Raw genomic sequence first — 27,980 nt, forward strand, 5'->3', positions numbered from 1 at the left:
CCACACATACAACATTTTGTTCATAAATAGCCAGAGTAATTGCTTCTTTAAAAAAAGAGGAAGTAAGATCTTATCACTCTCTTCCTTAACTCTTCAGTGACTTCAAAATAAAATCCAAATGCTCCAGCATGGTCTACAAGGCTGTGCATGATTGGCCCCCTGCCCATCTTCTCCCCTCCCCTCCCTGTGCTCCAGCTTCCCTGCTGTTCCTCCAGCAACTCAAGTCCCTTAGTGTCAGGCCAAGAGACTTCATACTGGCTGCTTTGCCTCTCCTTCTGGAGTGCTCCTTTCCCAGCTCTCCACATCTTGCTTCTCATCCTTAAGTTTCAACTCTTCACAGAGGCCTTCCCCATCCACCCAACCTAAAGGCTCCCTCTTTAGGGACATCACTTTGGTTTAGTTCTTTACAGCACTGAATCTGTGTGTGTTTTCTGTTCCCCCTCTACAGTGGATGCTCCAGAAAAGCAGGGACCTCATCTCTTTTGTGTGTACAATATCCCCAATTCCTTGCAAAAACTGGGTGCCAAATACATATTTGTTGAATGAATGAATGGAATGAGTGAATGAATAAACAAATAAATTAATAAGAGAATGGTGGCTTTTTGGTTCCAAGGTTTATTACCAGTAAACCTATTCCTTTTTTTTTTTTTTTTTTTTGTATTTTTCTGAAGCTGGAAACGGGGAGAGACAGTCAGACAGACTCCCGCATGCGTCCGACCAGGATCCACCCGGCACGATGCTCTGCCCACCAGGGGGCGATGCTCTGCCGCAACCAGAGCCACTCTAGCACCTGGGGCAGAGGCCAAGGAGCCATCCCCAGCGCCCGGGCCATCTTTGCTCCAATGGAGCCTTGGCTGCGGAAGGGGAAGAGAGAGACAGAGAGGAAGGGGGGGTGGAGAAGTAAATGGGCGTTTCTCCTATGTGCCCTGGCCGGGAATCGAACCCGGGTCCCCTGCACGCCAGGCCGAGCCAACTGGCCAGGGCCAGTAAACCTATTCCTTTTGGCTCCTCTTTGTCCCAGCTCCCAACTCTGATCAACTCCCCCCCCCCCATTCTTTAGCTTCAGTGGAGTCCCCAAATGAAGGAGGTGAATTAGACTGACTTGGAGATCGTTTACATCTCTGGCTTCCAAATCTTGTTTTTTATTTAATGCAGTAAAACTTCTTTTCAAACCCCAAATCTCTTACTGAACTGTAGCATATCAAATATATCACGCAGAAGTTGCCCTTGTTGAGGAAAAATATATAGGGCTTACAGCTCTGAGAAACAGTTTGATATTCACCGTTCTTCCTTATTTCAGTTACTCCATAGTACAGACAAGTGAGCAGAGGTCCAGAGAGGGGCTACGACCTGCCCCTCTCAGGGCAGGTCACAGGCTCGGGAGCCTGCATTTCCTGAGCTACGTCCACAGCACCACACTAGATTCTAGAGCAGGGGTGGGGAACCTATGGCTCGTGAGCCAGATGTAGCTATTTTGATGGCTGCATCTGGCTCGCAGACAAATCTTTAATTAAAAAAATAACAACGTTAAAAATATAAAACATTCTCATGTATTACAATCCATTCATTTCCTACCGCTCATGTTCATGGTTGCGGGTGGCTGGAGCCAATCACAACTGTCCTCTGGGACAACACCACAAATTTTTATTGGATAATGCGTAAGGTACATGGGTCGTTTTATGGCTTTCACGGAATTACATTTTAAAATATGTGGCGTTCTTGGCTCTCTCAGCCAAAAAGGTTCCCGACCCCGTTCTAGAGTCTTTTCAGCCAGGGCAGAGGAAGTTCCCAATAGTGTGTGCTGAGGCAAGAGCTTGGGTCTTTTGGTTACCTACTCTCTCAGACTGCTGGTCATGTGAGGGGCTGGCTGGAGGGTAGGCTGGAGCAAGGAGGTGGGGTGGGGAAGCCAGGTGCCTGTGTTGGATGGCTGTTGGGGCTCAGAGGCTCGGGGCTGGAGGGCTGGGAAGGGCTGCCCAGGTCGATGGTGCTTTCTCCCTTCCTCAGGATGAGGCTGCTGAGCTCCTGGAGCAGCTGCTCTTCCAGTGATGCAGGTACCTGGGAACGGTTCTTTGAATGGGGACCCGGAGGGGGCTCAGGTGGCCTCTCCTCCCGGCCTGCCTTAGAGAGAAGGGGTTGATCAGAGGACTTCTGGCTTGCAAGAGGGGTCTCTGACTTGGCTGCCTGCTCCCTCATGGTGGAGAAGGAGGTGGAGGTGTCCTTGGTCAGCTCCGGGAAGGCCCCCACTTCCTCGTACACTGGCTCCTCATACACAGTCTCCTGCAGTTCCTCTTGCTCCTCCACAGACCCCTGGGATGACTTCATCGGCTGGATGGGAATGGGTTGGCAGGAGGCAGAGTTAGAGTTACCGGAGTATTTATCACTATCATTTATGGAGCTCTTGTTCTCAGCCAAATGCTGAATACTTCGTAGATATGGTATCAGAACAACTGTGTATGATGGGCGACTCTAAAGGTGAGCGAACTGAGATATATAGGGGTTAAGTTGTGAAATGGTAGAGCTGAGACTTGAAGCCGGGTCTCTCCAAAGAGCATTCATCTACCAGGGGTACCCAAACTTTTTACACAGGGGGCCAGTTCACTGTCCCTCAGACCATTGGAGGGCTGGACTATAAAAAAAACTATGAACAAATCCCTATGCACACTGCACATATCTTATTTTAAAGTAAAAAAACAAAACGGGAACAAATACAATATTTAAAATAAAGAACAAGTAAATTTAAATCAACAAACTGACCAGTATTTCAATGGGAACTATGGGCCTGCTTTTGGCTAATGAGATGGTCAATGTCCGTTTCCATATTTGTCACTGCTAGCTGTAACAAGTCATTGACGCGCTTCTGGAGCTGTGACGCACTGGAAGTAGTACTGTGCATGAGCGGCGCTGCCACATACAGTACTCCAGGAGCATCCGCATCCTATACTCCTCTCACTGACCACCAATGACAGAGGTGCCCCTTCCGGAAGTGCAGCGGGGGCCGGATAAATGGCCTCAGGGGGCCGCATGCAGCCCGCGGGCTATAGTTTGGGGACCCCTGATCTAGCTACTTTCTTGCTGTTTCTCAGATCTGTAACCACTTCTCCCTTTCCTCACCACATTTTACCATCTTTCATTTTCTTCACTTATTCTGGCCCCAGCACTCTCTCACTCACTCTTTTTCTCTCTTACACATAAACTGAGGACCTGCAGCAGGACAGGGACAGAGAGCACACCTGCTTGGGCAGCACAGAGAAACAGAGCACACAGCTGGAGCAGGCACAGTACTCACAAAGAACATGGACAGGGTCCTCCGATTGTGCAGTCGCCTCTGGGCACAGGTGGGGTAGGGATGCGGGGAGAGAAAGACACAGAGACACAGTGAGGCCAGGCAACAGGAGGTGGAAAGTGGGGCACAGAGAAGGCAGAGGGGGGACACCAGGCTGGCAGGTGCACCACTCCCTCTGTAGTGTGGCAAGGGGCACGGGTAGGGATCAGGAAGGGGTTGAAGTGGGCTGGGCCCTCACCAGGGTCTGATTGGCAGAGAGGAGGGTGGCCCCACTGTCATCCCCATGGATGGGTAGCAAAGGCATGGTGCCAAACTTCTGACGGGCAATGTCAGAGGAGGAACGGCGTCGTAAGACCACTGGCTGCTGCTGGTCATCGTGCTGGAGGGAGGGGGAGAGGTTGGCACAGGTGGGCATGGGAGGTACTGAGGAGTAGAGCTGGAACCACAGACCAGACCTAGCCCTCCACTCTCCTTCCTCTCACCTGGGCTTTGAGGATGCTGGTGGTCCAGTCCCACATCTCATCCTCATCCGTGCAGGACAGGTAGCTGGGGCGATAAGAGGGGAATATAGGGGGAAGAAAGAGGCCACAGCTATAGGGATGGACAACAGGAAAAGCGAGGAGATGAAGGACAGGGAGCAGGCTGGGCCAGAGGAGAAGCTAGGCTGGAAGGTACTCACAGGTGCATCTTCTCTAGTATCAATGTGAAGCCCCACCTGGGAGGCAAAAGAGAACAGTGATGGGGTGATCAGAAAGACAAAGAGGGCTGGTAGAAGGGAGGCCCTAGAAGTGTGGGCTAGGGAAGAAAACTCACGGTGTTGGAGGCTTTAACTTCTTGCGGATCCCCAGGTAAACCTTGGCACCTTCCAAAGGCCATTCCCGTTCTGGTTTAGAGCTCTGCGAACACGGACGGAGTCAGTGAGGTTCACAGGTTAGAGAAAGACCACTGTTCATGAGGCTGTGAAGTCATGGAAGCATTGGGTGTGTGATCACAGGGGCAAAGGGCAGGGAATCAGTGAGATTGACAAGACTCTGAGCTGTGAAGTGAGAGGGTCAGTGCGGTCATGGCTCCTCCCACACGGCCACCCAGGGTCCTTCCCTGATAGCTCCAGGGCCCCACCTTCTTCTCCTTGAGCAGTAATAAGCAGCGACCACGAACCAGAAAGAACCTCTCCTGGAAGCGGTTTCCCAGCAAGCGGGGTGGTTCCTCTCGACACCGCAAGAGCCCCACCCTTGGGCTCTCCCGCCGGACACCTGGGTACAAACGGGCAGTACTAGGTGGGGGGCCCTGGGAGAGAGGCCTAGAGGTGCTAGGCTGAGGAAGGAGGCTCACCTGTAAAGAGGCAGCTGGCCTGGGCCAGGGGGACTTTTCTCAAGAGCAAGGAGGCCGAGCAGGGCTCTGGGAGCTGGCACCATTGTAAGGCCTGCTCCAGGACCCTTTCCTTGGGGTGCAGTGGCCGCTCTAAAGAACAAGGTGGACAAGGTGGGGGTGGGTATCAACCAGAATATCCATCCATGGCCTGGATTCCCCAAATCCTTTTTTTTTTTTTCTTCAATTTTTACTTATTGATTTGAGAGAGAAAGTAACAGAGAGAGTGAGAGAGACAGGAACATCAATCTGTTCCTGCATGGGCCCTGACCAGAGATGCAACCAGCAACCTCTGTGCTTGGAGATGATGCTCTAACCAACTGAGCTATCCAGCCAGGGCCTCAACTCCTTTCCTACTAGTAACTCATTCATTCGTCCATTCCACCAGCCAGCTACAGACAATTGTGTTAGCGCTGACTCTACCTCTGCCAGGCCCAGTGCTAGCCTGGGTTGCAGTGGTGAGCGTGAAACACACGGCCTGCCTTCACAAAGCCCACAGCCTAGTGAGTGGGCAGACAGCAAACAAAACAATGAAAGACAAATAATTATTTTGAAAGAAACAATAAGAAGCTGAAAGAGAGTAACAGGGCAGCTACTGAGAGACGGTGATCAGTCAAGGCTTTTTGGAGGGACCATTTGTAGATGAGACTCAGAGGCCTGAAGGATTAGGAAGAAGAAATCATGTTAATATCAGAGAGATGATATCAGTCATGACAAAATGCCTGAGTCAGGAAAGATGTGTTTGAGGAACTAAATGGCCAGTGTGGCTGGAACAAAGAGAATAGCATGAGTTTTGTGACATGAGGTCTGAGAAATAAACAAGGGCCAGACACTCGGGATCTTATGGACCACAATAAGTAACTTGCATTTTAAGTCCAATGGCATTTTAAGTTCAACGAGAAGCCATTGGGAGGTTTTGTTTTGTTTTGTTCTTATTAAGTGAGGAGCGGGGAGGCAGAGAGACAGACTCCTATATGTGCCCCGACCAGGATCCACCTGGCAAGCCCCCTACCTAGCGATGTCTGCCCATCTGGGGTGTGGCTCTGTTGCTCAGCAATCAAGCTATTTTAGTGCCTGAGGTGAGGCCACAGAGCCATCCTCAGCACCAGGGTCAACTTGCTTGAATAGTTTGAGCCATGGCTGCAGAAGGGGAAAAGAGAGAGAGAGAGAGAAGAGAGGGAGAGGTAGAGAAGCAGATGGTCGCTTCTCCTGTGTGCCCTGACTGGGAATCGAATCCAGGACTTCCACACGCTGGGCTGATGCTCTACTGCTAAGCCAACCAGCCAGGGCCCATTGGAAGGTTTTAACCATGGGAATGGCATGATCTGATTGATTTATACTTGAAATGCTCATTTGGCTGCTGTGCGAACAATGAATTGTCAGGAAGCAAGAATGGAATACTGGCCAGCTATTTACTTTCTGGAAATGTTCATTTTAGAGGTTAATGTTGGGGAGCAGAAAAATAATCGTGACTTTGGTCAGGGTGGTGACAATGGTGGAGATGGAGAGAGTGATAGATTTGAATAGAATCTACAGAACTAGTCGGTTGGGTCCAGTATAGAGATGAAGGGAAGGGAGGAGCCCCAGAGCACTTCCAAGTAAGTGTCTGGCCTTGATTACTGGGTGAATGGCGGTGCCACCAACTGAGTTAGGGAAAACTAGAAAGTGGCCTGGACCTTTTGTTAGGGGAGGGGGCTGGGAATTGAGTGTGGCCTTAGACATTTTACATTAAGAGGCTTATGAGAAGTACAAACAGAAATGCCAAGTAGACAGTTGGACATGTGAGTCTGGAGCTCAGAGAAGTCTGGTAGGAAGATAAAAATTGGGGGACCAGCTTATTAGTAGCATTTCAGCCATGGGAATGAATGAGCTCATCCATAAGAGATATGCAGACAGAGAAAGGAAAGGGATCCAGGACTTGGAGTCTGGGCAAAGGAGGCAGAAAAGTCCCCTTCAGGATGGAAGGGAAACCAAGGGTTTGTGGGGTCCACAAGAACCAAGAGAGTAGAGAGATTGAGAAAGAGGGAGTGGCCAGCTGTGCAGACTGTCCCTTCACATGCGTGACAAAGTGTCTGCTGTATTTGGAACACAGAAGTCGTTGTGTTCCCCCTCACCACACACGCACACACATGGTTATACTCACCAAGCTCCCCATGCTCGAGAATCTCAAACGTCACCCACAAGTCAGTCCCAGCTGCTGTCCCCCGCATCTCCAGTACCTGGTTTGTCAGCTCCTCAGCAGTCAGTGTTGGGGACACCTGGGGTCAGGGCAAAACCAGAGGACCCTTGCTGGTCAGGCCATTGCTCCTGTCCCCCATCATCCTTTCACCTCCCCTTCTGTTCCTTTAGAACTGACCTTCAGGGTGACACAGCTGTCTGGGAGCTGTTGCTCTATATAAACCTCCATGATGAGGTCTCCAGCCTGGGACAGCTGAGGGGAGGGGGAGAGAAGTCAGGAGGACACAGAAGATGTAAAGAATCCAGGCCTGAGGACTCCTCATGTGGCCTCATAATCATGTCCTCCTCCCCGCCTCCCAGTCTCCTCCCAACCTTACTCCCAACATGGCTCAGGTCCTTAACAGGAAGAACTCGAGGCAGGACCACATCCCTCAGGCCGCACAGGTGCTTCCTGGGACAGCGCAGCACCATGCTTGGGAGGACGGGTTTGGAGTCAGGCTGTCTGGGTTCAAACTCTGCCGCTCACTATTGTATAACTTCGATTAAGTAACCCTCCAAGCTTCAGTTTCTTTATTTGAAAAATGGGACTCCCTACTTCATGGAGCTGTGTAATGCTGTGGGAATTACAGGGGCCTGGGATAGAAGAAGTCCTCAGCTGTTTACTATGGCATTTGTTATTATTCTTCTCACCTCTGTGTCTAACTTAGCTAACTCTTCCTTGGGTCTCTTATGTGTGAAATACTTCTGCCACTATTTTATAATGGAGAATCTTCAGAGGAATGAATGAAACAAATTTGAAACCAAACCCCCTCCCCAAAGCACTCCCCTCTTGGGTTTTCCCTATGTCCAGAAGGAGAAGGTCGGCATCTTCCCATGATGGCCCACTCAGGAGCCAAATTACCTGCACATCCTTCCAGGTGGTGATAAGACTGACCTCCAAGTCAATCTGAGCTACCTGATCAGAGTCGATCTGTACAACAGGCAAAGGGAGGTGTGTGTTGGGGGTGGGGTAATGGGAAAGAAGAGGAGCAGGGAGAGATGTACATGACCTGAGAACGTGTATGAGAGGATTAGAGGCTGGAAGAGCTAACCAATTGGGGAAGGATGTTAGGAGTGAGGTTATGGGTGAGAGGGGCCCAGGGCTCTGGGAGGTGGTTCCTGATGCTGTGGGCTTTCAGAGAGCTGGGGACTTGTTAGGGTGCACAGGGTCCAGCATTCAGGAATAGGGGCTGTGGGCCAGGGGTTGAGAGAGCTTACATCAAAGACACAGACGTAGCCATCGATGAGTTCCTGCAGTATCCGCACCTCATGCTCGCCACGCCCATCTGTCTGGAACACACTGGGTGCAAACAGCAGGGCCAGGTTCCGCGTGCACATCTGGTTTAGAGCCGCACACTTCTGCACCCTGCAGAGGTGCATGAGGGTCGTGAGGGATGCAGTTTGTGCTCATGCGTTTGTCAACACATCTATTCATTCAGCACACACTTATTGAGTCCCTACTGTATGCAGGCCCTAGGCTAAATACTTGGATACAACAGTGAATAAGACACAATCCTGGACTCAAGGAGCTCCTGATCCAGGGCGGAGATAGACGAGGAATGGGTGATTATAAATATAGTTGGCATCAGCAAACTTTTTATGTAAAGTCAACAGTTGGTGAATGTTTTAGGTTTGTGGACCATACAGTCTTATCACAACTCCTGAGCTCTGCTGTTGTTGTGTGAAGGGAGCCATCGAAAATATATAAATGAAGGGCATGGCTTTACATTTTATGTACAGAACTGAATTAACAAAACAGGCAGAGGGCTAGATTTGGCCCAGAGGTCATAATTGGCCAGTCCCTGTTATATAGTATAATTAGTAAAATCTAGCTGGAATTCACCTCAGAATCTTTTAAAGATCTGTTACCCCAATAAACTGGTGAAGATAGATCAGCATTTTATTTTTTAATTTTACTCTTTTGTCTCCTATATCTAATTCTTTGCCTGGCATAGAATAATAAAACCAAACAACATTGACTGTTCACCATTTCTTTATTTTTAAATTAAAAAAAAAAAATTATTGATTTTAGCAAGAGGGAAAGAGAGACAGACAGACAGAAACGTCAATCTGTTCCTGTATGTGCCCTGACTGAGGATCGAACCTGCAACCTCTGCATTCTCAGGATGACACTCTATCTGGGCAGGGCTTCACTGCTCACCATTTCTAAATGCTTACTACATACACTGCAGCTGCTGTAGTTTAGAATTTTACAAGGATTAGGAACAAAACAGAAACAGAGGCAGGCTCACAGGGAACAGACAACTGTCAGAGGGAAGGGGGAAAGATGGGACAGGATCAAAAAAGGTGAAGGGATTAGCCAAATTATATACATAACACATAGACACAAACAACAGGGGTAGCAATTCCATAGATACAGACAACAGGGTAGCAATTCCTTCCCAGAGGGAAAGGGGGGATGGAGGGGGGGAGGGGGGCAAAGGGGTGAAACGGGGTGGAATGAGACTTTGCATGGGCATGGGGGAGAACGATGGGTGGGTAGAGAGTGTTATATTGAGTGGGACACTTGAAACCATGTCAATACAATATATTAAAAATTAAAATAAAAAAAAGAATTTTATAAGGATCATCTCACTTAACTCTCATATCACCAATGAGATGGATACTATTTGTTACATTATTTTTCTTTTACAAATGAGGAAACTGAGGCTTAGGTCTATCTGACTCCACAATCCACACTGAACCTGGATTGTGGGATACCTTTGCTGAACAGCTGTCCGTGGGATGAATGAATGTAAGTGACGGGGTGGGCAGAAGTGAGGAAGGGTCAGTGAGGGGGCTTGTCGAGGGTCTGCCATACTGACCGATAGAGATGCCCGATGAGGGTGGCCAGTGTACGGCGGTTGACCCTCGGCAGGCAGTCAATGACTTCTTTGTATTTCTCCAAGCGCTGATTCTTCTGGGGCAGCTCTGGGATGGAATGGGGGAGGGTTGGAGAGGATCAGGGAAGGGAGAGTGGCGGGATTTTAAGAGAAACCAATCCAGGATGGATGTGTTTCTGCCCCCTTCCCACCTGGCCCTGAGCTGAGTCCCTGGGTAATCCTCCGGTGGGGGGAGTGCTAGGGTTGGGGGGTGCCCGATTCCACAAGAGAGCCTCAGGGGTTCTGGTGGGTGGGTGGGATTCCTGGTTGCTCCCTGGTTGCCTGTGAGAAGTTCTTAGGGGTCTTGGGAGTACCAGCGGCCTCCCTCCAGCGAGGCAGCAGCCGGGCAGAGGTCACAGGATCATCAAGCTCTCGAAAGAAGCGTTTGAGTGTGTCCGTGACATCCTCCACAAAGTGCTCTCCTGGTCGGAGCTTCACTGACCGAGCATCCCGCCGGAACTCAGCCAGGAGCCGCAGGCTGCGGGCACGGGCACCCCCTTTCCGATATACGCCTTCCAGCCGGAGCCCTGAGAACAGACAGCATCTCTGCTCACAACTGCCCAAAGACCCACCCCCACCCACAGCATCCTACCCGTGACCCCCCTACATGGTATGTGGCTGTTGAGAGATCAGAGGAGGAAATCTGCCTCCATGGTCTTGCTTTTCAGCGCTCAGCTCAGTCCTCATCCTCAGAAAGTCCTTACCTAGCCACGCTACCACACATGGCAGCCCTATCACTCTCTATCTCCTCATCACTTTTATTTTTAAACAGTGCCCTCTGAAATCACACAACAGGACCTAGTGATTTGAAGATTCCACATTTGCAAAGTCATCTACTTGCTAAAATTTATTTGTAACCCCCAAATCAATACTGGTGGTACTTTTTCAGTCATTTGTGAACATGTGCAAAGTGGAGAAAAATTTGAATTGCCTGTCGGACACATTCCCAGCTAAGTCTCATATAGTAAGCAAGTGTCTTTCTCATGGTTTATTTAGAGCCATGCTTTTTGCATTCTTGTGCTTTTCTTTTTGGTGGGTAATTTTGCTATTTAGAATGGCCCCCAATTGCAGTGCTAATGTGCTGTCTGGTATTGCTAAGTGCAAAAAGGCTATGGTGTGCCCTCTGGAGAAAATAAGTGTGTCAGATAAGCTTCCTTCAGGCAGGGGATGTACAGGCAGATAAACAATACATATTAAATGAAGTGTCTTTAAACAGAAACACGTAAAATAGGTCATGTATCGATCGGTTGATGAAAATGCGACCAGTGGTTCTCAGGAACCTAACCCTGTATTTCCACTGGGACAATGATTCAGTATGCATTCATTCAGTGCTTGCAGTGACTCTATAGAATAGAACAACCTCGAATAATAGAACTGATTGTATTTGTTTTCTTATTCATTACCCATCTCTCCCACTAGTCTCTGAGCTTCATAGGACCTTCCCTGTTCACTGCCACATCCCTGTGTCTGGCATGTGGGGGCAGCTCAGCAAATAGCTGTTGAATAAGGAGTGGCGGAGCAGGAACTGTGGAGGAGTAGACACAAACACCCACTCTCTCCAGGGCTTTTTCATTGGGCCTCTTCACTCCTTTGAACACAAGGGAGGCTGAGAAGGGGATAGGGGTCTAGTGAGTGGGGAAAGTCACAGCATAAGGCTACTGCCAATGCATAGAGAATGTCATTAGCCGCTGACTATCCACTGTCCTTGTAAGCACAACTATTTGTAGGTTCTATAGGTTCATGGATGTGCTTTCCCCCTTTACTGCCCTCCTTGGTTTTCTGTGACTCTTCCTTCTCAAGAGTCCAGCCTTCTAATGGGGATTCACCCGGGAGATAGATTCTACTTGGTCCCTACTTGGGCAGGAGAATAAAATCAGAAGTCAAAAGCTCCCAAAGAATTCTGGGAACCATTTGCATAGCTGATCTTTTGTGCCTGGAAAAACTCCCACAAAGAATACTTGTGTTGCCTGACCAGGCGGTTGCGCAGTGGATAGAGCATCGGACTGGGATGCAGAGGACCCAGGTTCGAGACCCCGAGGTCGCCAGCTTGAGTACGGGCTCATCTGGTTTGAGCAAAAGCCCACCAGCTTGGCCCAGGCCGGTTGGCTCAGCGGTAGAGCGTCGGCCTGGCATGTGGGGGACCCGGGTTCGATTCCCGGCCAGGGCACATAGGAGAAGCGCCCATTTGCTTCTCCACCCCCCCCCTTCCTCTCTCTCTCTCTCTCTTCCCCTCCCACAGCCAAGGCTCCATTGGAGCAAAGATGGCCCGGGCGCTGGGGATGGTTCCTTGGCCTCTGCACCAGGCGCTAGAGTGGCTCTGGTTGCGGCAGAGCGATGCCCCGGAGGGGCAGAGCATCACCCCCTGGTGGGCAGAGCGTTGCCCCTGGTGGGCGTGCCGGGTAGATCCCGGTCGGGCGCATGCAGGAGTCTGTCTGACTGTCTCTCCCCGTTTCCAGCTTCAGAAAAATACAAATAAATAAATAAATAAATAAACAAAAGCCCACCAGCTTGAACCCAGGGTCGCTGGTTCCGCAAGGGGTTACTCGGTCTGCTAAAGGCCCGTGGTCAAGGCAAATATGAGAGAGCAATCGATGAACAACTAAGGTGTTGCAACGCGCAATGAAAAGTAATGATTGATGCTTCTCATCTCTCTCCGTTCCTGTCCGTCTGTCCCTGTCTGTCCCTCTCTCTGACTCTCTCTCTGTCTCTGTAAATAAATTTAAAAAAAAATCACTTAAAAAAAAAGAATACTTGTGTTCAAACCTTCAAGGACTGGCTGCACAGCTTGGCTCTGGCCTTGTAGCTGCCCCCTCTTTGTTCTCCATGACTCTACACCTCTAGTCACATTTCAGTGCCACTCTCTCCAGACCCACGCCCCAGAAACAGCTACCTTGGAGCACTTACTACCTGCTCGGTCCTGTGCTAAATGCTTTAAAGGTGCTATCCTACTATCACAGCTATTCTGGGAAATAAGGACTGTTAGTTACCCCATTTTACAGATGAAGAACAGAGGCTGAGAAAGGCAAAGCAGCTTGCCACTTAGAGTCACTCAGCAGAGACTCAGGCTCTGGAGGCAAAGCTTGTAGATAGATCACCTCCCTGGCTTTACCCTTGTTCCCCATCCCCCACTGGCTCAGTATTGGTCAGTATCCACTCACCATGCTGGGTGACAAAACTGATGCAGGCATCCACAATGATGGGGATGTCACCTCGGCTCATCTGCTGCTCCTGCAGCCTTGTGCCGCCCCCACCGGCTGCTCCCCCAATGGCTGCGTTCCATGCTGAGAAGTCTAGCCGTCCCTCTCCCTGCAGATACAGGGTCCTGAGACCCAAGAAGCCTGGGTCAGAGCCATCTCCAGAGGATCCTCTTAAGAAGCCCAGAATCACAAAGACCAGATTTCCCAGAGTTACCAGCAGGGGGCAACAACACCCAAGACAGGGCCTTTTGAACTAGAGAAGGAACTTTGAGGAAGTGGGCTGCGGTTCAGCAGGCCAGGGTGAAAGGGTGTGGGCTGAGCTCTAGAAAGTCAACCGTAGGCGCAACACTTACCTTCCTGTCTCCACCAGGACCAAATGCTCCTTCTTGTCTGGGGTGTCAGCTGCTGAGACAACACCTGGGAGGAGAATCATGGAGATTATCATCATTGTCTTCATCAACATGACTAATATTTATGAAACATTTAAGGTATGTAGGTGCCAGGCTAGGAGTCTTACAAGCAATACTGCATTAAATCCTATGAGTTACATAATATTATCACCATTTTTCATAAAGTTCAGAGAGCTTAAGTAACTTGCCTCTGATTACTTGATATAAAATGGCAAAACTAAGCTTGAATTAAGGTTTCCTGTCTCTAAAGCCCTAAAACATTACCCAACATTGTTCCTCTTTTATTTTATTTTTTACTTTTTTTTGTGACAGAGACAGAGTCAGAGGGACAGATAGGGACAGACAGACAGGAAGGAAGAGAGATGAGAAGCATCAATTCTTCATTGCAACACCTTAATTGTTCATTGATTGCTTTTTCATATGTGCCTTGACCAGGGGGCTACAACAGACCAAGTGACCCCTTGCTCGAGCCAGCGACCTTGGGCTCCAGCTGGTGAGCTTTGCTCACACCAGATGAGCCCGCGCTCAAGCTGGCTACCTCAGGGTTTCGAACCTGGGTCCTCTGTGTCCCAGCCCAACGCTCTAGCCACTGCGCCACCGCCTGGTCAGGCACATTGTTCCTCTTTTAGGAGAAAGTGAGAGTACCCAGTCCTCAACCAGCAAGTGACTCCAAATAATGATAATAACAGTAACATTTATAACATATAACATTTTTTGGACACTTAAGAGATGCCTCTTCCCAGGCTCTGTGATAAGTATTTTACATTGCCTTAATTAAAACTCACTACAACCCTGCTATTGTGCTTGTGGAAAAGATAAGGAAACTAAAGCACAGAAAGGTTAAGTAACTTGTCCAAGATCACACAGCTAGGAAGTGATGGAATATAGGGATTCTAAATCTGGGCAGTTTGACTCCAGAGCTTGTGCCTGAACCTACTATGTTCTGCTGTTTCCCATAGGGACCCCCAGAGAGAGGAAGGTCCACTCCTCTCCTCCTCCATGGCTACCCTTCATCCTTGTCCCCATCCCTGCTTACTGATCTCCTGCAGCCGCCGAAGATGTACCATGTCCTCCGGGACTGTGAGGCCAGGGCCCGGTGCTGGACACAGGAAGAGGTGGTCACCACGAAGAAGCCCAAAGCCTGACAGCCAGAGGCCAGGAGCCAGGGCTGTGTAGGACGGGGACCGCAGCCACAGGCGACCCAGCCGCACCAGCCCAGGGCCCAACAGCTGGTGACAGCTCAGCGGGGAGAACCACTGGGAGGCAGGAAGAGGACACAAGGAAAGAGGAAGATGGAGAAAAAGTCAAGACGTGTGGAGAAAGACGGGGGCCAGGGAGAGGTAAAGAAATACAGGAAGGGAAATACAGAAAGGTAAAGAAATACAGGAAGGGAAAGCAAGAAGAATGAGAGCAATGAAAAGAGAGGGGGAGGGAATGAAGGAAAGACCCAAGGAGAAGACAGAGATGGATGGAAAAAGACAGGAAAGGTTAATTCAATTTAATTTGCTCCAGTCAACACAGAGGAGACCCCTGTGTAACAGCCTTACTTGGGATGTAGGGGTAAGAAAGAATGGGTAGCCCAAAATACTATAAAGAGTCCTGTTGCCCTGGGAAGTCCCACCATGCCAAGGGCCCAGGAGAGGCTTTGTGGAGAAAGGACTATTTGAGGTGGACTTCAAAGCAGTACTTCTTAAACTACCTGTAATGAAAGAAAAGGGAGGGTGTTTTTTCTTTTTCTTTTTTTTAATTTCCAAACTGTCAGTAATACATACTTTAATAAAAAAAAAAACAATGAAAATAAGTTACTAAAAAACTACATACAAAATATAAGCCCTCAATTTTTATGATATTCCACAGATAAAGTCACTCTGTTAAATTGTTACGAAAGCTTCTAAAAGGTGACTGTCGTGTTCCTGTCACCGCTGTAACAAAGAGTCCACAGGCCAGTACAATGTAACAGTCTGCAGCCCACACATTGAGCAGCAGCACTGCCTTCAAGGATGAACTAGAGTTTTGTAAAGTATAGATAATAATAAGAGGAGCCCTTAAAGGACACAGAGGAGTTATAGGGAAACCAGGAGACTGGGGTCAGAGAAGTGTCAGATGCTGCAGAGATGACCTGGGAGGTCAGAAGGAAGTCCTTGGGGCTTGGCAATGGGAAGTCACTGGCCACCCACAGGGTAGTAGCTCAGAAGAGTACGGCAGAGACAGGCAGCTGCAAGGGGTTAAGGAGGAACTACAGGCTGTCAAGGCACAGGACTTTCTGAGGAATTATCAGGACAGAACCGAGGTGATGAGCTGCAGGTGGAGCAGGGCCGAGGGAAAAGCTGGTTAAGGACGGGAGTGACTGTCATCATTATCACCATTCCTACTTCAGCACCCACAGATGGTGGGGTTATGGGCGCCAGGCAGTGTGGGCCTCAGATGTCTCTAATTCTTAGCCTTGGGGAGTGGGTCTTGTAGACCCACTCTACCCCTGTGGAAAAGCTCACACGGCTGAGAGTTGGTGGACTCAGATCCCAGGATCTCTGACTCCAGGATCTGAATTTGTCATTCCAGGGGGAGGGTGCAGGAAAGAGAGCAATTGGCTTGCCTGGCAATGGAGAAGCTGGGACAGATGAAGGCAGCTCTGCCTCTGGACCTGGAGGACTGGAGGGAGACTAGGGGAGAAGAGGCAGCTCTCCTGTGGGAAGAGGCCCAGCACAGCAAGGTTTGGGCCATGAGCTTTGGGGACAGAGGCCTAATTTTGGTTCAGTGTTCTGCTGCCTTTTAGCTCTGTAACCTTGACCAAGTGACTTCACAACCTCTTAGACTCAGTTCCTTTATGTGTGAAATGTTAATAATCCTTACTTCTGAGGGTTGTTGTGAACGTTCAATGAGACCTTGAGTGGGCGGTGCTTACGCAGGCCCAGGCACAGAACACATGCTCAGTTCACCTTAGCTGTTAATGGAAGCGGTGGGAGTGGCTATAGGAATGGAGAGAACAGGACAGGAGCAAGTGGGGACAGGAAAACCATGAGCTGTCAGGGAAGGGTCTCCGCCATCTCACCTTGCCCACGGCGCTGACCCAAGCCTCCAGACTGTCAGCTCCGTCGGTACCGAAATGCTGGATCCTCCCCCCGGTGAGGATGAGCTCAAAGGAAAAAAGAAACCTGGAGAGAAGAGGAGGTCAGGAAAGAGAATGGGGGGCCAAGGAAGGGACTTCAGCCTCTGGATCAGGAAGGGAAAAGGGGGGCTCAGTAAGCATGGAGGGCTGTTACCTGTCAAGGTCACCTGGGTCAGTAGGTGGAGGGCTCACCCCCAAACATACAACATCCTGGGGCTGGATGAGGCTGAGGGGTTCAGGGCTGCTTTCTGACACAAACATTTCCAGAGCTGCTCCCAGCACGCACCACAGTCGGGAAGGAGCTAAGGGGAGAACTGATGGTCAGCAGGCAGAAGACTTCTGTCTCCACGGTCAGAATTCCCATTTACCAGATCTTTATTCTATGCCAAGCCCTCTGGCTATGTATGACCTCACGTAATCTTCACAACAACCTTATGAGGTGGGTATTATATTCGCTCTTGTGTTTCAGATGGGGAAACTGAGGCTCAGAGTCTGAGTTGCTTGGCCAAGTCTCAGAGGTAGGAACTAGCAGAGCTGGGATTTGACCCTGACAGTCTGACTGCAAAGCACAGTGCTGCCACCTGGCATAGTTCCTCTCTTGCTCCCTGCCCCCAGCCCACTCCTGGGCACATCCCCGCTTTCCCATCCCAGCCCTCTCTCCCCTGCCCCCCCTGTGGTACATTGCATCCATCCTAGTTTCTCCATCTCCTCCCATCCCTTGGCTCCCCCCTTACCATCCCGGCCCCTGCGAGGGGGTGGGGGTCCAGCTTTGTTGCTGATGGGACCACAGTACAGGAAGCTGCTGTAAATGGCAGGCACCACCACCTCATTGTACACACCAAGGGAGGGGTCTGCAAGGGGAAGGAGTAGTGGTCAGGTCCGGCCAGTACAATGGGATGGTCTGAGCCCCTCAGAGAGGGGATTGAATTGAGGAAGACGGTGGGACCACACTCCACTGGCAGCACAGCTCAGTAGAGCCCAGTTAGGCTGGACGCTCATTGCTCAGATTAAAAAAGACAGTGAGATGAGGCCTCTAAACCAGCCCTTGCCCACCCTTCTCCCCACTAGCCAGCCTACCAGGCAGTCAGAGCATACAGGCCTCAGAGCATGGGCCATCTGTGACTCAGCCTCTCTGGCCTGACCGGTGGAGACCAGTATCTTTAGATGACCATTTCTGTGACCAGACAGCTCCCAGGGAGACGAGACCTGGCCTATGGGTTAACCTTGTCAGGGGTAGACCAGCCCTAACACTTCAGAAATCCAGATCCACACCCCAGGCAGTGGCCTGCACAGGTCATTTCATAACATCAGGAAGTAGGCCCCGGAGGACCTGGAGGTTTGGGAACTGCCCAGGCTAGGCAGTGTGATGGACTTGGTCAGGGGTTAACTGCAGCTCCCTAGAAGAACCAAGGCAAAGGTTGGGGCTGAGAATTGTTGAGGGCAGAGAGAAGAGGCACTTGTGGGGACTACCTGGGGACAGAAGACCAGGGAAGCTGCCATTGAGGGCTGAGGGAGACCAGGGCTCTTCGCCCTCAGAGGCCTCGACACAGAGAAGCTGGGTCATGTTCTTCAGCAAGTTGGGTCCTGCCACGGCTGCACAGAGCGCCTGCACGGAGGACAGGGACTCTGTCAGCCTCAACACCCAACCTGAAACCCTGGGGACAGTCTGCTGGTCACCAAAAACAGCCCCCTCCCCCACAAATCTAGACATTTCAACTAGACTGCTTTCCTCCGCCCCATCAGCCCCAACCAGTCCCTCCTACCTGGAGAAGCTGGCTGTGATCTGGATACTGAGGGTGGGGCTTCCGGAAGAGACCCAACCGGTACTTCCGGGAGATGAACTCTCCCCGTGGACCCGGGGTTGAATCTGGATGCAGCCTCTCACCTGGGGGTAGGGCCCCTGCCCAGAAGCGGTTGGCACGATCATTTCCCAAGACAATGAACAACTGCAGGATGACACAGGGCAGAGGCAAATGATGGGAACTCAAGAGTCCCCAGGCATTCCAATCCTGTCCTCAAGCTGGATCCAAGGCCTTAATCAGATGTTCTCCTTCCATCCTCCCATTTTCCCCCTCTTCTGACTCCTCACCTGCACTATCTCATTACTCCAGACACTCGTGTCCAGCTTCAGACTCTGCACCTTGGAGATCCCGGAGCCCAGAGCCCGGTGCTGGCCTGTCAGGGCGTGAGGGGCACGTGGCATGGGTACGCTGAGCCCCCACCCCACCCCAGTCCACCTCCTTCTCCCCATCCCAGCTGCAGGCTCCAGCCTTCACCTGCACACTGCTTGCAGATGACCACGCCCAGGTTGACAGCAGCCCAGTCTGGGCGCCAGGCCCCACAGTCCGCACAGTGCAGGTTTGCCCGATTGGACCAGATCTTCTCAGCCACCTCGTAGTCAGACAGGGTCTCGGTTACTGCTTCCTGCAGAGCGGCTGCCCAGCTCTGCCGAGCCCCCCCAGACTCGGCTGTGAAGCTAAGGGGTAGATAGCCAGTCTGTGGGCATGGACACCCCCCACTTCTCCCATTCCACTGGCATTCCTGCAGAAACCACTGCAGGCCAGCCCAGACCCTCTTGACAGCCTTGACCCTGCTCCCTGGACTCTCAACAGTGCACACCCACTGACATCCTAGAGAGGAGGCCTCCAGTCCTCTGTACCCTGTGCCTCCCTTAAAAATCTCTCCCCCAGCCTTGCCTCCTGATGGTGTGGGCCCCACCTGAAGCAGCGATGAGGCGTGAGAAGGTCGAAGCTGCGACTCTTGGTCTCCCGGACACTGCACCCTTGCAATTCAATGAAGCAGATCCCAATGCCCAGGGAGAAGGCCTGGTGGGGTCAGGGCAGGGCGCAGTGAGGTGCCAGAATGGACTAGGCCAGGCCCCTTGGCCCCAGCCGGCCCTCCTCACCTGCTCACTCTTGTAGAGCGCCAACTCTCCAGGGCTCAAAGCAGCAAACACCTTGGCCTTGTGTCCACGCAGCTCCAGCATACCTGTGCGGAGGGGTTGGGGCGGCTGGGGGGTCCGCGGGTGACCCTGGAGACGCTGCTCCTTCAGGCAGGATTGCAGCGTGGAGCACCAAGTGTCCCGCTGAGCTGGTGGGGGACAGGGAAGCAGGTCAGTGTGCTCACATGGCCGCCCACCCCACCCCACCCCCGCCCTGGCCCGGGGGCACTGGCCCTCACCCTCACTCTCAGTGCGGAATACAAACACCCTCTGGCTGGTGATGACCTGGAATTTGTTGTCCTTGCTGATACGGGTCATCTCAATGGCAGACAGAGGGATCACACCCTTGGGGAAGGGGTCCTAGAGAGAGCCCAATGTCCCAAAAGGACAGGAACTCAGTCATGTGTGCTGACACGAGGGGCCAAACCCAACTTGGGAGATCAGCATTCATTGCACAAGCAGTGGGTACTTTAGACGTTGCCATCAGTCACAAAGTGACTGCATCCCCATCACAGGCTTCTGCCTTCTAATCCTGAGCCTCTCTCAGCCCTCCCTCTCCCTCTTCTTCTCTCTCTTCCTCTCCCTCTTCCTTTCCCCAGGCCCTAAGTAGCATCCCTTGAACCTTCACCTTGTCACTGCCAAAGTACATCAGACTCCTCCCATTGAACTGCACAAAGCGCCTCTGGAAGACGTAGTTTCTAGGGAAGGGAGAGGCCAAGATCAATGAATGGTGGTGGCTGCATCCTGGGGGCTGCTCCCAGAGTCTGGTAGCACTAGGGACCTGACCCCCACCCCACCACCTAGCCTCCCTTCCCTTCCCAGCAGCCCCACCCCTGAGGGGAGAGCTTGTCTAGCCAGCCACTGAGCAGGGGCGTGGGGCGGTCTGCCGTGGAGGAGAAGCTGGCATAGGGTGAAATGAGGTCATCACTGGTCTCATCTGTGTCCAGGGTGGGCAATGAGAGGGTGGAATCCCCAGGCAGCTCAAGGCTGGCATAGCCAGCATCCTCCCGTGTCTCCAGATCCTGCCTGCTGAGCCTTGTGGGGGCCAAGACAGAGAGGGGCACACATTAGACCCGGTTCCCCGGACATCCCCACCCACAGCACCTAGTAGAATGCCTGGCAGGTACTGAATCTGCTTTTCAAACGGGGAAATAGGGAGGCTGGGAACCCAAAAGATTAGCATGAATCTTCTCCTATGAGTGTATTTGGACATTTTACTGGGAAAATTTCAGTCCTTGTCCTCTACCGTTAGTATCACTTGGTGGAAAAGTTGGGAAAGGGCTATGTAGATGGCTCCCTGTCACAGTTGCTTATATCTAATCAATAAGTTTTACTGGTTCTTTCTCCAAAACGTTCTTGACTTTGTCTCCCTGAACGAAGTTCCCATCAGTTTTCTTCGAGTGATATAACTGCTTAGCTGGTCACCCGCTTCCACTCTAGCCCTCCCTCCCACATCCATTTTCCCAACACCATCAGAATGCTCTTCTAAAAATACAAATGAGGTCATTTCACTCCCCTGCATGAAACCCTGTAACAACTTCCCATCTGCACTTAGGATAAATGCAAATTCCTTACCGTGGGCTGTGAGACCTTGAGACCCGCAGCTACTCTACTCCCCGACCCCAGCTGTGTCATCCTTGCCTTTGCTTACTACGGATCGGCCACATCTCCTCCCTCTCTCAGAGCCTTTGCACATCTGTTTCCTCAGCTCAGAATGTGCTTCCTTGTGCTGCCTTTATTCATACTCAGGTTTTTTGCTTATGCTATCTTCTTAGAAAGTTCTCTATTATTTTTATCACTCTTCAGTGATTCTTAACCTCAGCAGCTCAAAGAGCAAAACTTAAACTTCCGATCCTAAAGTTCAGAAACTTAAAAATATCAGCATATGGGCCCCACACCAGACACTTAAGTATGAACTCCTGAGACTAGGGCCTAGGCATCTGTAATTTTGAAAGTTCCCTAGACTACAGAACCACTAAGGTTGAGAACCATTCCTCCACCTGTTTACTACTCTGAGAAATTAAAACAATCAAACAAGGACCCCCACAGACTCCCAGCACCTCAACTACCCAATTTCACACACACTCTGCTTTCCTTCTGTTACTATAATAAACACCCCTGTCTAACGTCAGTGTGCACTGGTTCCTATTCCTCTCACCTACACAGGAACGTCACTCCAGACTCTCTCCCTTTCTCTCCTCTACATCAGCTAAATTTCCCTCTCTATCAGATCACTCCTATTCACCTACAAACACACATAACATTCCAGTCTACTAAAAACCCCTTCTTGACTCCACTTCCACTATCAACAACCACTCCAACTCTCTGCTCTTCTTTGCAGAAAAACTCCTAAAGAATGACGTCTAGCCTGACCAGGCGGTGGCGCAGTGGATAGAGCGTCGGACTGGGATATGGAGGACCCAGGTTCGAGACCCTGAGCTCACCAGCTTAAATGCGAGCTCATCTGGTTTGAGCAAAGCTTACCAGCTTGAACCCAAGGTCGCTGGCTTGAGCAAAGGGTCACTCAGTCTGCTGTAGCACCCTGGTCAAGGCACATATGAGAAAGCAATCAATGAACAAATAAGGTGTCACAACGAAAAACTAATGATTGATGCTTCTCATCTCTCTCCATTCCTGTCTGTCCCTATCTATCCCTCTCTCTGACTCTGTAAAACAATAAATAAATAAATAAAAAGATTTAAGAATGACGTCTATACATTTCCAACTCCTCTCCTTCCATTCTCTCTTGAGCCCACTCTGATCAGTCTCCGGAGGTCAGTTCTCAGTCTTCATTGTACTCACCTCTCAGCAGCATCTGACACAGCTGACCTCTCCTCCTCTTTATACATATGTCCACTTGACTCCTATGATATCACATTTTCCTGTTTTTCCTTCACTAGTCATTTCTTTTCAGTCTGTTTTGCTGATCCTTCCTCTTCTCCCAAACCTCTTGATATTGAAGTGTGCCAGGAGGCTGAGCTTGGTCCTCTGCTCTATTGACACTCACTCACAGCTGCATACATCCATCTAAATGCTTAGAGCTCACAAATTTAGATCTCCGGCTCAGACCTCTCCCCCGAACTTCAGACTTGCATATCCAATGGCCTGTTTGTCATCTCCTCTTGGGTGTATAATACAGACCTCAAATTCAGCATATCCAAGTCAAACTCCTGATCTAACCTCCAGTCCTCCCATCTCATACCATGGCAACTCCAGGAACTTTCAGTTGCTCAAAATTTGCTCTGTTCATCAGAAGTCAATGTGAAAGCCACATAGTATGTAATTTAGAATTTTCTAGTAACCACATTAAAAAAGAAAAAGAGCCCTGGCCAGGTGGTTCAGTGAATAAAGTGTAAACCCACTGCACCAAGGTCACAGGTTCAATCCCCAGTCAGGGCACGTACGAGAAGCATTCAATGAGTGTACAACTAAACGGAACAACTAAGTGGAACAACAACTTCATGCTTCTCTTTCTCTCTCTTCCTCTCTTTCTATCAATGGGAAAGTTAAAAATAATAATAAAAAGAAACAAGTGAAATTAGCGTTAATAATATATTTTATTGACCCTGGCTGGTTGGCTCAGTGGTAGAGCATTGGCCTGGCATGTAGATGTCCCAGGTTTAATTTCCAGTCAGGGCACACAGGAGAAGCAACCATCTGCCTCTCCACCCCTCCCTCTAGCTTCTTTCTCTCTCTCTTGCTCTTACCCTACCGCAGCCATGGCTCAATTGGAGCGAGTTGGCCCCAGGCACTGAGGATGACTCTGTGGCCTCCACCTCAGGTGCTAAGAATAGCTCGGTTGCTGAGCAACAAAGCAATGCCCCAGATGGACAGAGTATCACCCCATAAAGGGCTTGCCGGGTGGATCCTGGTAGGGGCACATGTGGAAGTCTGTCTCTGCCTCCTTTCCTCTCTCTTAATAAAAATAATAAGTAAATAAATCAATAATATATATATATATATGTATCTTATTTAACCCAACATGCCCCAAACATTAACATTTTAGTATGTAACCAGTGTAAAAATTATTAAGATAATTTATACCTATGTCTGTTATATTCATCTAATATTGCTTTTTTTTTTTTTTTGCTAGTAAGTCTTTGAAATTTGGTAGTTGTTTTGCTGTTACAGCATATCTCACTCTAGACATACCACATTTGGTCTACAGTCACATGTGGCTAGTGGCTACCACACTAGACAATGCAGGCTTAGACTGAAACCCTTGCAACCCTTTTTAACAGCTTTTTTGTTGTTGTTGTTATAGTAGTTGCTTCTCATGTGTGCCTTGACCAGGCAAACCTGGGGTTTCGAACTAGCAACCTCAGTGTTACAGGTCGACGTTTTATCCACTGTGCCACCACAGGTCAGGCTCACTACTCTTTTTTTCTTTTTCTTTCACACTCTGATTCACTAGGAAAGTTTGCCTTCAAAATATAACCAAATCCAACCACTTCGCACCACCTCCACTACCTCATCAGAGATATCTCACCTGGACTACTGCAATCTCTTGACGGGGCTCTGCGCTTCTGCTTTTGCCCCATACAGACCATTCCAAACGCCGCAACCAGAGGGATGCTTAAACGTAAGTCAAACCCTCCCAGAGCTTCCTATTTCACTCAGAGTAAAACTGAAAGTCCCTACAAGGTCCTGCCCCATCCAGCCCCTTTCACCTCTCTGACATTTCTCATCCCATTCCTCCCACCCTGGCCCACTCTGCCCCAGGAGGTCTTGTCTCAGCTCCTGTGCCCCTGGGCACACAGCCTCCGTGAAGTCCGTAATCCAGCCACTCAACCTGACTGGGACACTGACTCTCTTACCTGCTTCATGTTTTTGCTCAGATGTCATCTTAATACTCTGGTAATTCTTTTTTTTTTTTTTTTTTTTAAAGCAATGTGTTTTATTTGGCTAATTTAATTGAAAGTATATCATCCTAACCCAAACTCAGTGAAATTAGTAGTAACTTGATAGGATTATGGCAGTTTATTTTCTTTTTTGTTTGTTTTTTTTTTTTGTTTTTTTTTTATTGTATTTATTTTTAATGGGGTGACATCAGTAAATCAAGATACATATATTCAAAGATAACATGTCCAGGTTATCTTATCGTTCAATTATGTTGCATACTCATCACCCAAAGTCAGATTGTCCTGTCACCCTCTATCTAGTTCTCTTTGTGCCCCTCCCCCTCCCCCTTCCCTCTCCCTCTCCCCCCTCCCTCTGGTAATTCTTACTGAAAAACTGCAGTCCACTCTCCCCCTCACTCCATCTTGGCCCTCTTACCCTGCTCTGTTTTTTTCCACTTTTTAACATATGCTGTAACTTATTGTATCCATGGTTGATTGACCATCTCCCCACACAGGCAGGGAACTCTGATCTATCAATTTGTTCAATAAAAGAATGAAAGGCACTTCTCCCTATTTTAAAATTTATATTTTCATTTGTCAACTTGTTTGATTTCCTGTCTGCCCCACTGAGTCAAAAGCTGCCTGAGGCAGGGACTAGGTCTGTTACATTTGTTCTGTATTTGACCTTATCTGTACCTGAGATAGATACAGATACAGACATAACCCACCAGCCAGTGACATTCAATGTACATTTGTTGAATAACTACTGTATTTCTCCATATATAAGATGCATCCTTTTTCGAAAAATTTGGGGTCTAAAAACTGGGTGTGTCTTATACAGTGGTTGTGGCATTTCAAATGCTATAGATGGAACTGAGGACGAGGCAATATATGAAGACAGTGATTCAACATCAGACACAGATGAGGACAAGCTAATGGATGGGAGTTTTGACAGTGATGAGGAGTTGTATAAATTTTATGATGAATAAAACTTGAGTTTAATAACTTTATGTAATATATTTTTTTCAAATTTTAGGCCCCAAAATTAAGGTGTGTCGTATACATGGGAGCGTCTTATACATGGTTATATACAGTACATTCATGGCTGCACCAGATCCTCAAGCTTCCCCACTTCCTGCCATCACCACCATACTTACTACTCACCTGTGTTCAGCCCTGTCCTGACAGACACCTCTACCTTCTCTTCTGTTGGACGCCCCTGGGACCCCCACAGGCTGGACACCATAGTACAGGCAACCAGGGTCCATGATGTGCACTGTCAGGGGAAGGACGATGGAGACAGAGGAGGTCAGGTGGGAGTGTCTGAGGTCCTAAAGGGCACTGTCTCACTCCCCACAGCCCATGACAACAGACCTACCTGTGCCTGTGGTAGGCCTGAGGGCAGGGGTGGGGACAGCTGTCTGTGAGCTGTCTGGAGCCCTGAGAGGAAAGGTCTAGTGGTCATTAAGGGAGAGAGAAGGAAGGACAAGCCCTCATGCCCTGCCCTTCTTTGCCCCCACCCAGCATTGGATCCCCAGGGAGGCAATCCCACTCACATGTCCTGAGCTGTCTGTCCCCCACTTTTTAAGTCCAGGCCAAAGTAGATAGCATTGGGCATCATCTCCACAGTGTTCAAGGCTGAAGGCTGCTCAGAGGAGGTGGGGAGAGGAAGGGACTTTGGACTGGACTCTGGGCTCCTGGGCACTTCTGGTCTCAAGAAGGCTGGCCTCTGGGTGGTGGGGGGGCCACTGAGCCCACCAAATACTGTCCTGGGCTTAGGCACAGGTTTGGGGGGCTGGGCTTGGGAGGCTGGGCTAGGGGATGATTCCATGGCACTATCCGACTGGGGATCCAGGGAGCCCTCTGCAGCACCCGCTTGCAGTAGGCGCAAGATGCGTTTCCGGTGCCCTGTGGCGCTGATGCCCAACTGCTTCAGCTCCTCATGACCCAGGCCCTGGGCTGCACCCGCTGTAGCCAGGCCATGCCTCCGGAACGTGTCTGCATACTGCTCCAGGTGAACCGTGGCCAGCCACACAGCGATGTCCAGGTCCTGAGGGGCAGCCATGGGGGCTCAGGCCATTACTGGGGGGAGGGGCAGGGTGAAGGTAGGGCTCAGGCTGAGATTCCCCCTCCCTGTCTCAAAGATTGAGGCCTGGAAGGGGGTACCAGACTCCAGTCTTCCTCCAAAGAAAAAGAGCACGAGGTCTGTGATCTGAAGGCAAAGCCATCCCAGGACGTCAGAAAGGGCTTTCTTACTATAAGGTGAATCCCTCCATTTGCAGATGAGGAAACTGAGGCCCAGAGATGGGAAGAGGCTTGCCCCAGGCTCATAGCAAGTTCGAGCTGGCCTAAGCTTCTGCCTACCCCAGGTCTAGGTCAAAGCTCTGTCTCTGCATGACTGCACAGTCAACTAAGTGAGAACAGGACAAGATGCTAGAACATGGCTGGGACGGGGTAGAGTGCATTGGTGGAGAGGGGGACCATGATGTAGCCTGATCCTTCAGTGGCATAAGGTGGCCATAGGAGGAGGTGTAGATCCCATCCCCACTGGTTCCCAGGGCTGATACAGACTCAGCCATCCTAATCCTGGTCATTCCCAGTTCCTCCTCCCCTTCCACCTATTGTCTCAGCTCAGACTTCCTTCCTGTCCCTCCAGCCCTGCCCGCCCACACATCCTGCCTCCCTTGGTCAGGCTGCCAAGAGAGAGCCATAACTAGTCCCAGCATGTGGGATCCCAGCCCTGGGCAGTGGGGTTGGGGTGAAGAACTGGACCAGAGAGATGAGGGACCAGAGCCCAGGGGAACCCCGGGGTCTTACTCTCCTCTCCCCTGCAGTAGTTCACACACTTGTGCATGGGCACAGTCAGCACCCACCCTGCAGGGCATTCAGCCATTTGAAATGACATCCCCCTTACCTCTGCTTTCTCCAAGCCTTCCTTTTTCCTGCCCATGGCTTTGGGCTCAGGTCTCAGAGGTTCTGTCCCATTCATCCAGCCTCACCTTGACCCTGGTCTATTCCCTGGACCTACCTCGAATTCTGTCTCCCCTGAGTTTTATCTCTGCCCTGTCTCTGTCTCTATCTAACTCAGCCCATTTCCATCTCTTCTTCCAAATCCACCTCTGTCCCTCTCCTTGTTTTGCTCTCTAAGCCTCTCCTTGCCTCAGTCTCTAACTTTAACTATATCTTTAGTTGTATCTGTGTCTCTGGCCACCTCTGACTCTAGATTTCTGTCTCTCCCGGTTTCTTTGGTACGGCGTCCTAACCAGGACTCCCTCTCGCTCCAGCATCAGTTCTGGCCGCCCTCTGCCTCTCAGTGGCTGGGCTCCATACCCAAGCTAGGGCCCAAGTGCTGCGCCTCCGGCCCTGACTCAGAGCCCAGTTTCCCGGTGACTCAGGCCCGGCCGAGGGCACGGGACTGGAAGCCAGGTGGTACGCTAGGCAGCAGTGCTGGGGGCGGGTCGGGCAGCTCGGAGTAGTGCGGGCTGAGACAAGGGAGGGGGCAAGGAGGGAGGGGCAGAGGCTGGGCGCCCGCAGGGAGGGGCGGGTCGCGGCGGAGAGGGGTGGGGGAGGGCCGCCGGCGCGGAGGGGGCTTAGGATTGCCACGAAGGCCGTAGAGGAGGTGATGGGGAGGAGTCTGGGCAGCAGGGGCCCGGGGCGCGGGGGTCCTCACCTCACTGAGCGGCCGTCCGCTGCCCGGTGCCCGCCGGGCTGTCCGGGGCTCCGGGTCCCGCCGCG

General features: G+C 50.5%; 1 protein-coding gene across 5 annotated transcripts; it reads right to left on the reverse strand.

Annotated features, from left to right (window-relative positions):
* Nucleotides 1-13: 13 nt before the first annotated feature.
* On the reverse strand, nt 14-27,977 carry ARAP3 (ArfGAP with RhoGAP domain, ankyrin repeat and PH domain 3). 5 transcript variants are annotated; one of them, XR_010746115.1, is made up of 34 exons: nt 27,916-27,977; nt 25,802-26,327; nt 25,624-25,685; nt 25,410-25,521; nt 20,236-20,439; nt 20,033-20,102; nt 19,644-19,764; nt 19,369-19,553; nt 19,182-19,288; nt 18,740-18,939; nt 18,553-18,638; nt 18,227-18,409; nt 17,934-18,069; nt 17,198-17,314; nt 16,618-16,765; nt 16,407-16,509; nt 14,394-14,613; nt 13,301-13,364; nt 12,909-13,072; nt 10,065-10,277; nt 9,694-9,799; nt 8,087-8,234; nt 7,731-7,799; nt 7,008-7,082; nt 6,795-6,909; nt 4,616-4,744; nt 4,403-4,536; nt 4,097-4,179; nt 3,963-3,998; nt 3,766-3,829; nt 3,522-3,662; nt 3,287-3,325; nt 993-2,325; nt 14-630 (listed from the first exon to the last, which is right to left on the reverse strand). XR_010746115.1 is itself a non-coding variant. In XM_066341655.1 (33 exons), exons 1-33 carry the CDS (start codon nt 27,232-27,234, stop codon nt 1,852-1,854), a joined length of 4,677 nt encoding a protein of 1,558 aa, XP_066197752.1. In that variant the 5' UTR covers nt 27,235-27,675; the 3' UTR covers nt 899-1,851. The 5 variants fall into 5 exon arrangements, 1 of the variants encoding a protein (XP_066197752.1); XR_010746112.1 differs by lacking the exon at nt 27,916-27,977 and adding an exon at nt 27,160-27,675 and having other exon boundaries at nt 25,802-26,295; XR_010746114.1 differs by lacking the exon at nt 27,916-27,977 and adding an exon at nt 27,160-27,675.
* Between the last annotated feature and the right edge of the window lie 3 nt (nt 27,978-27,980).

Source organism: Saccopteryx leptura, chromosome 6 (genome assembly GCF_036850995.1).
Source record: "Saccopteryx leptura isolate mSacLep1 chromosome 6, mSacLep1_pri_phased_curated, whole genome shotgun sequence".
NCBI lineage: Eukaryota > Metazoa > Chordata > Mammalia > Chiroptera > Emballonuridae > Saccopteryx > Saccopteryx leptura.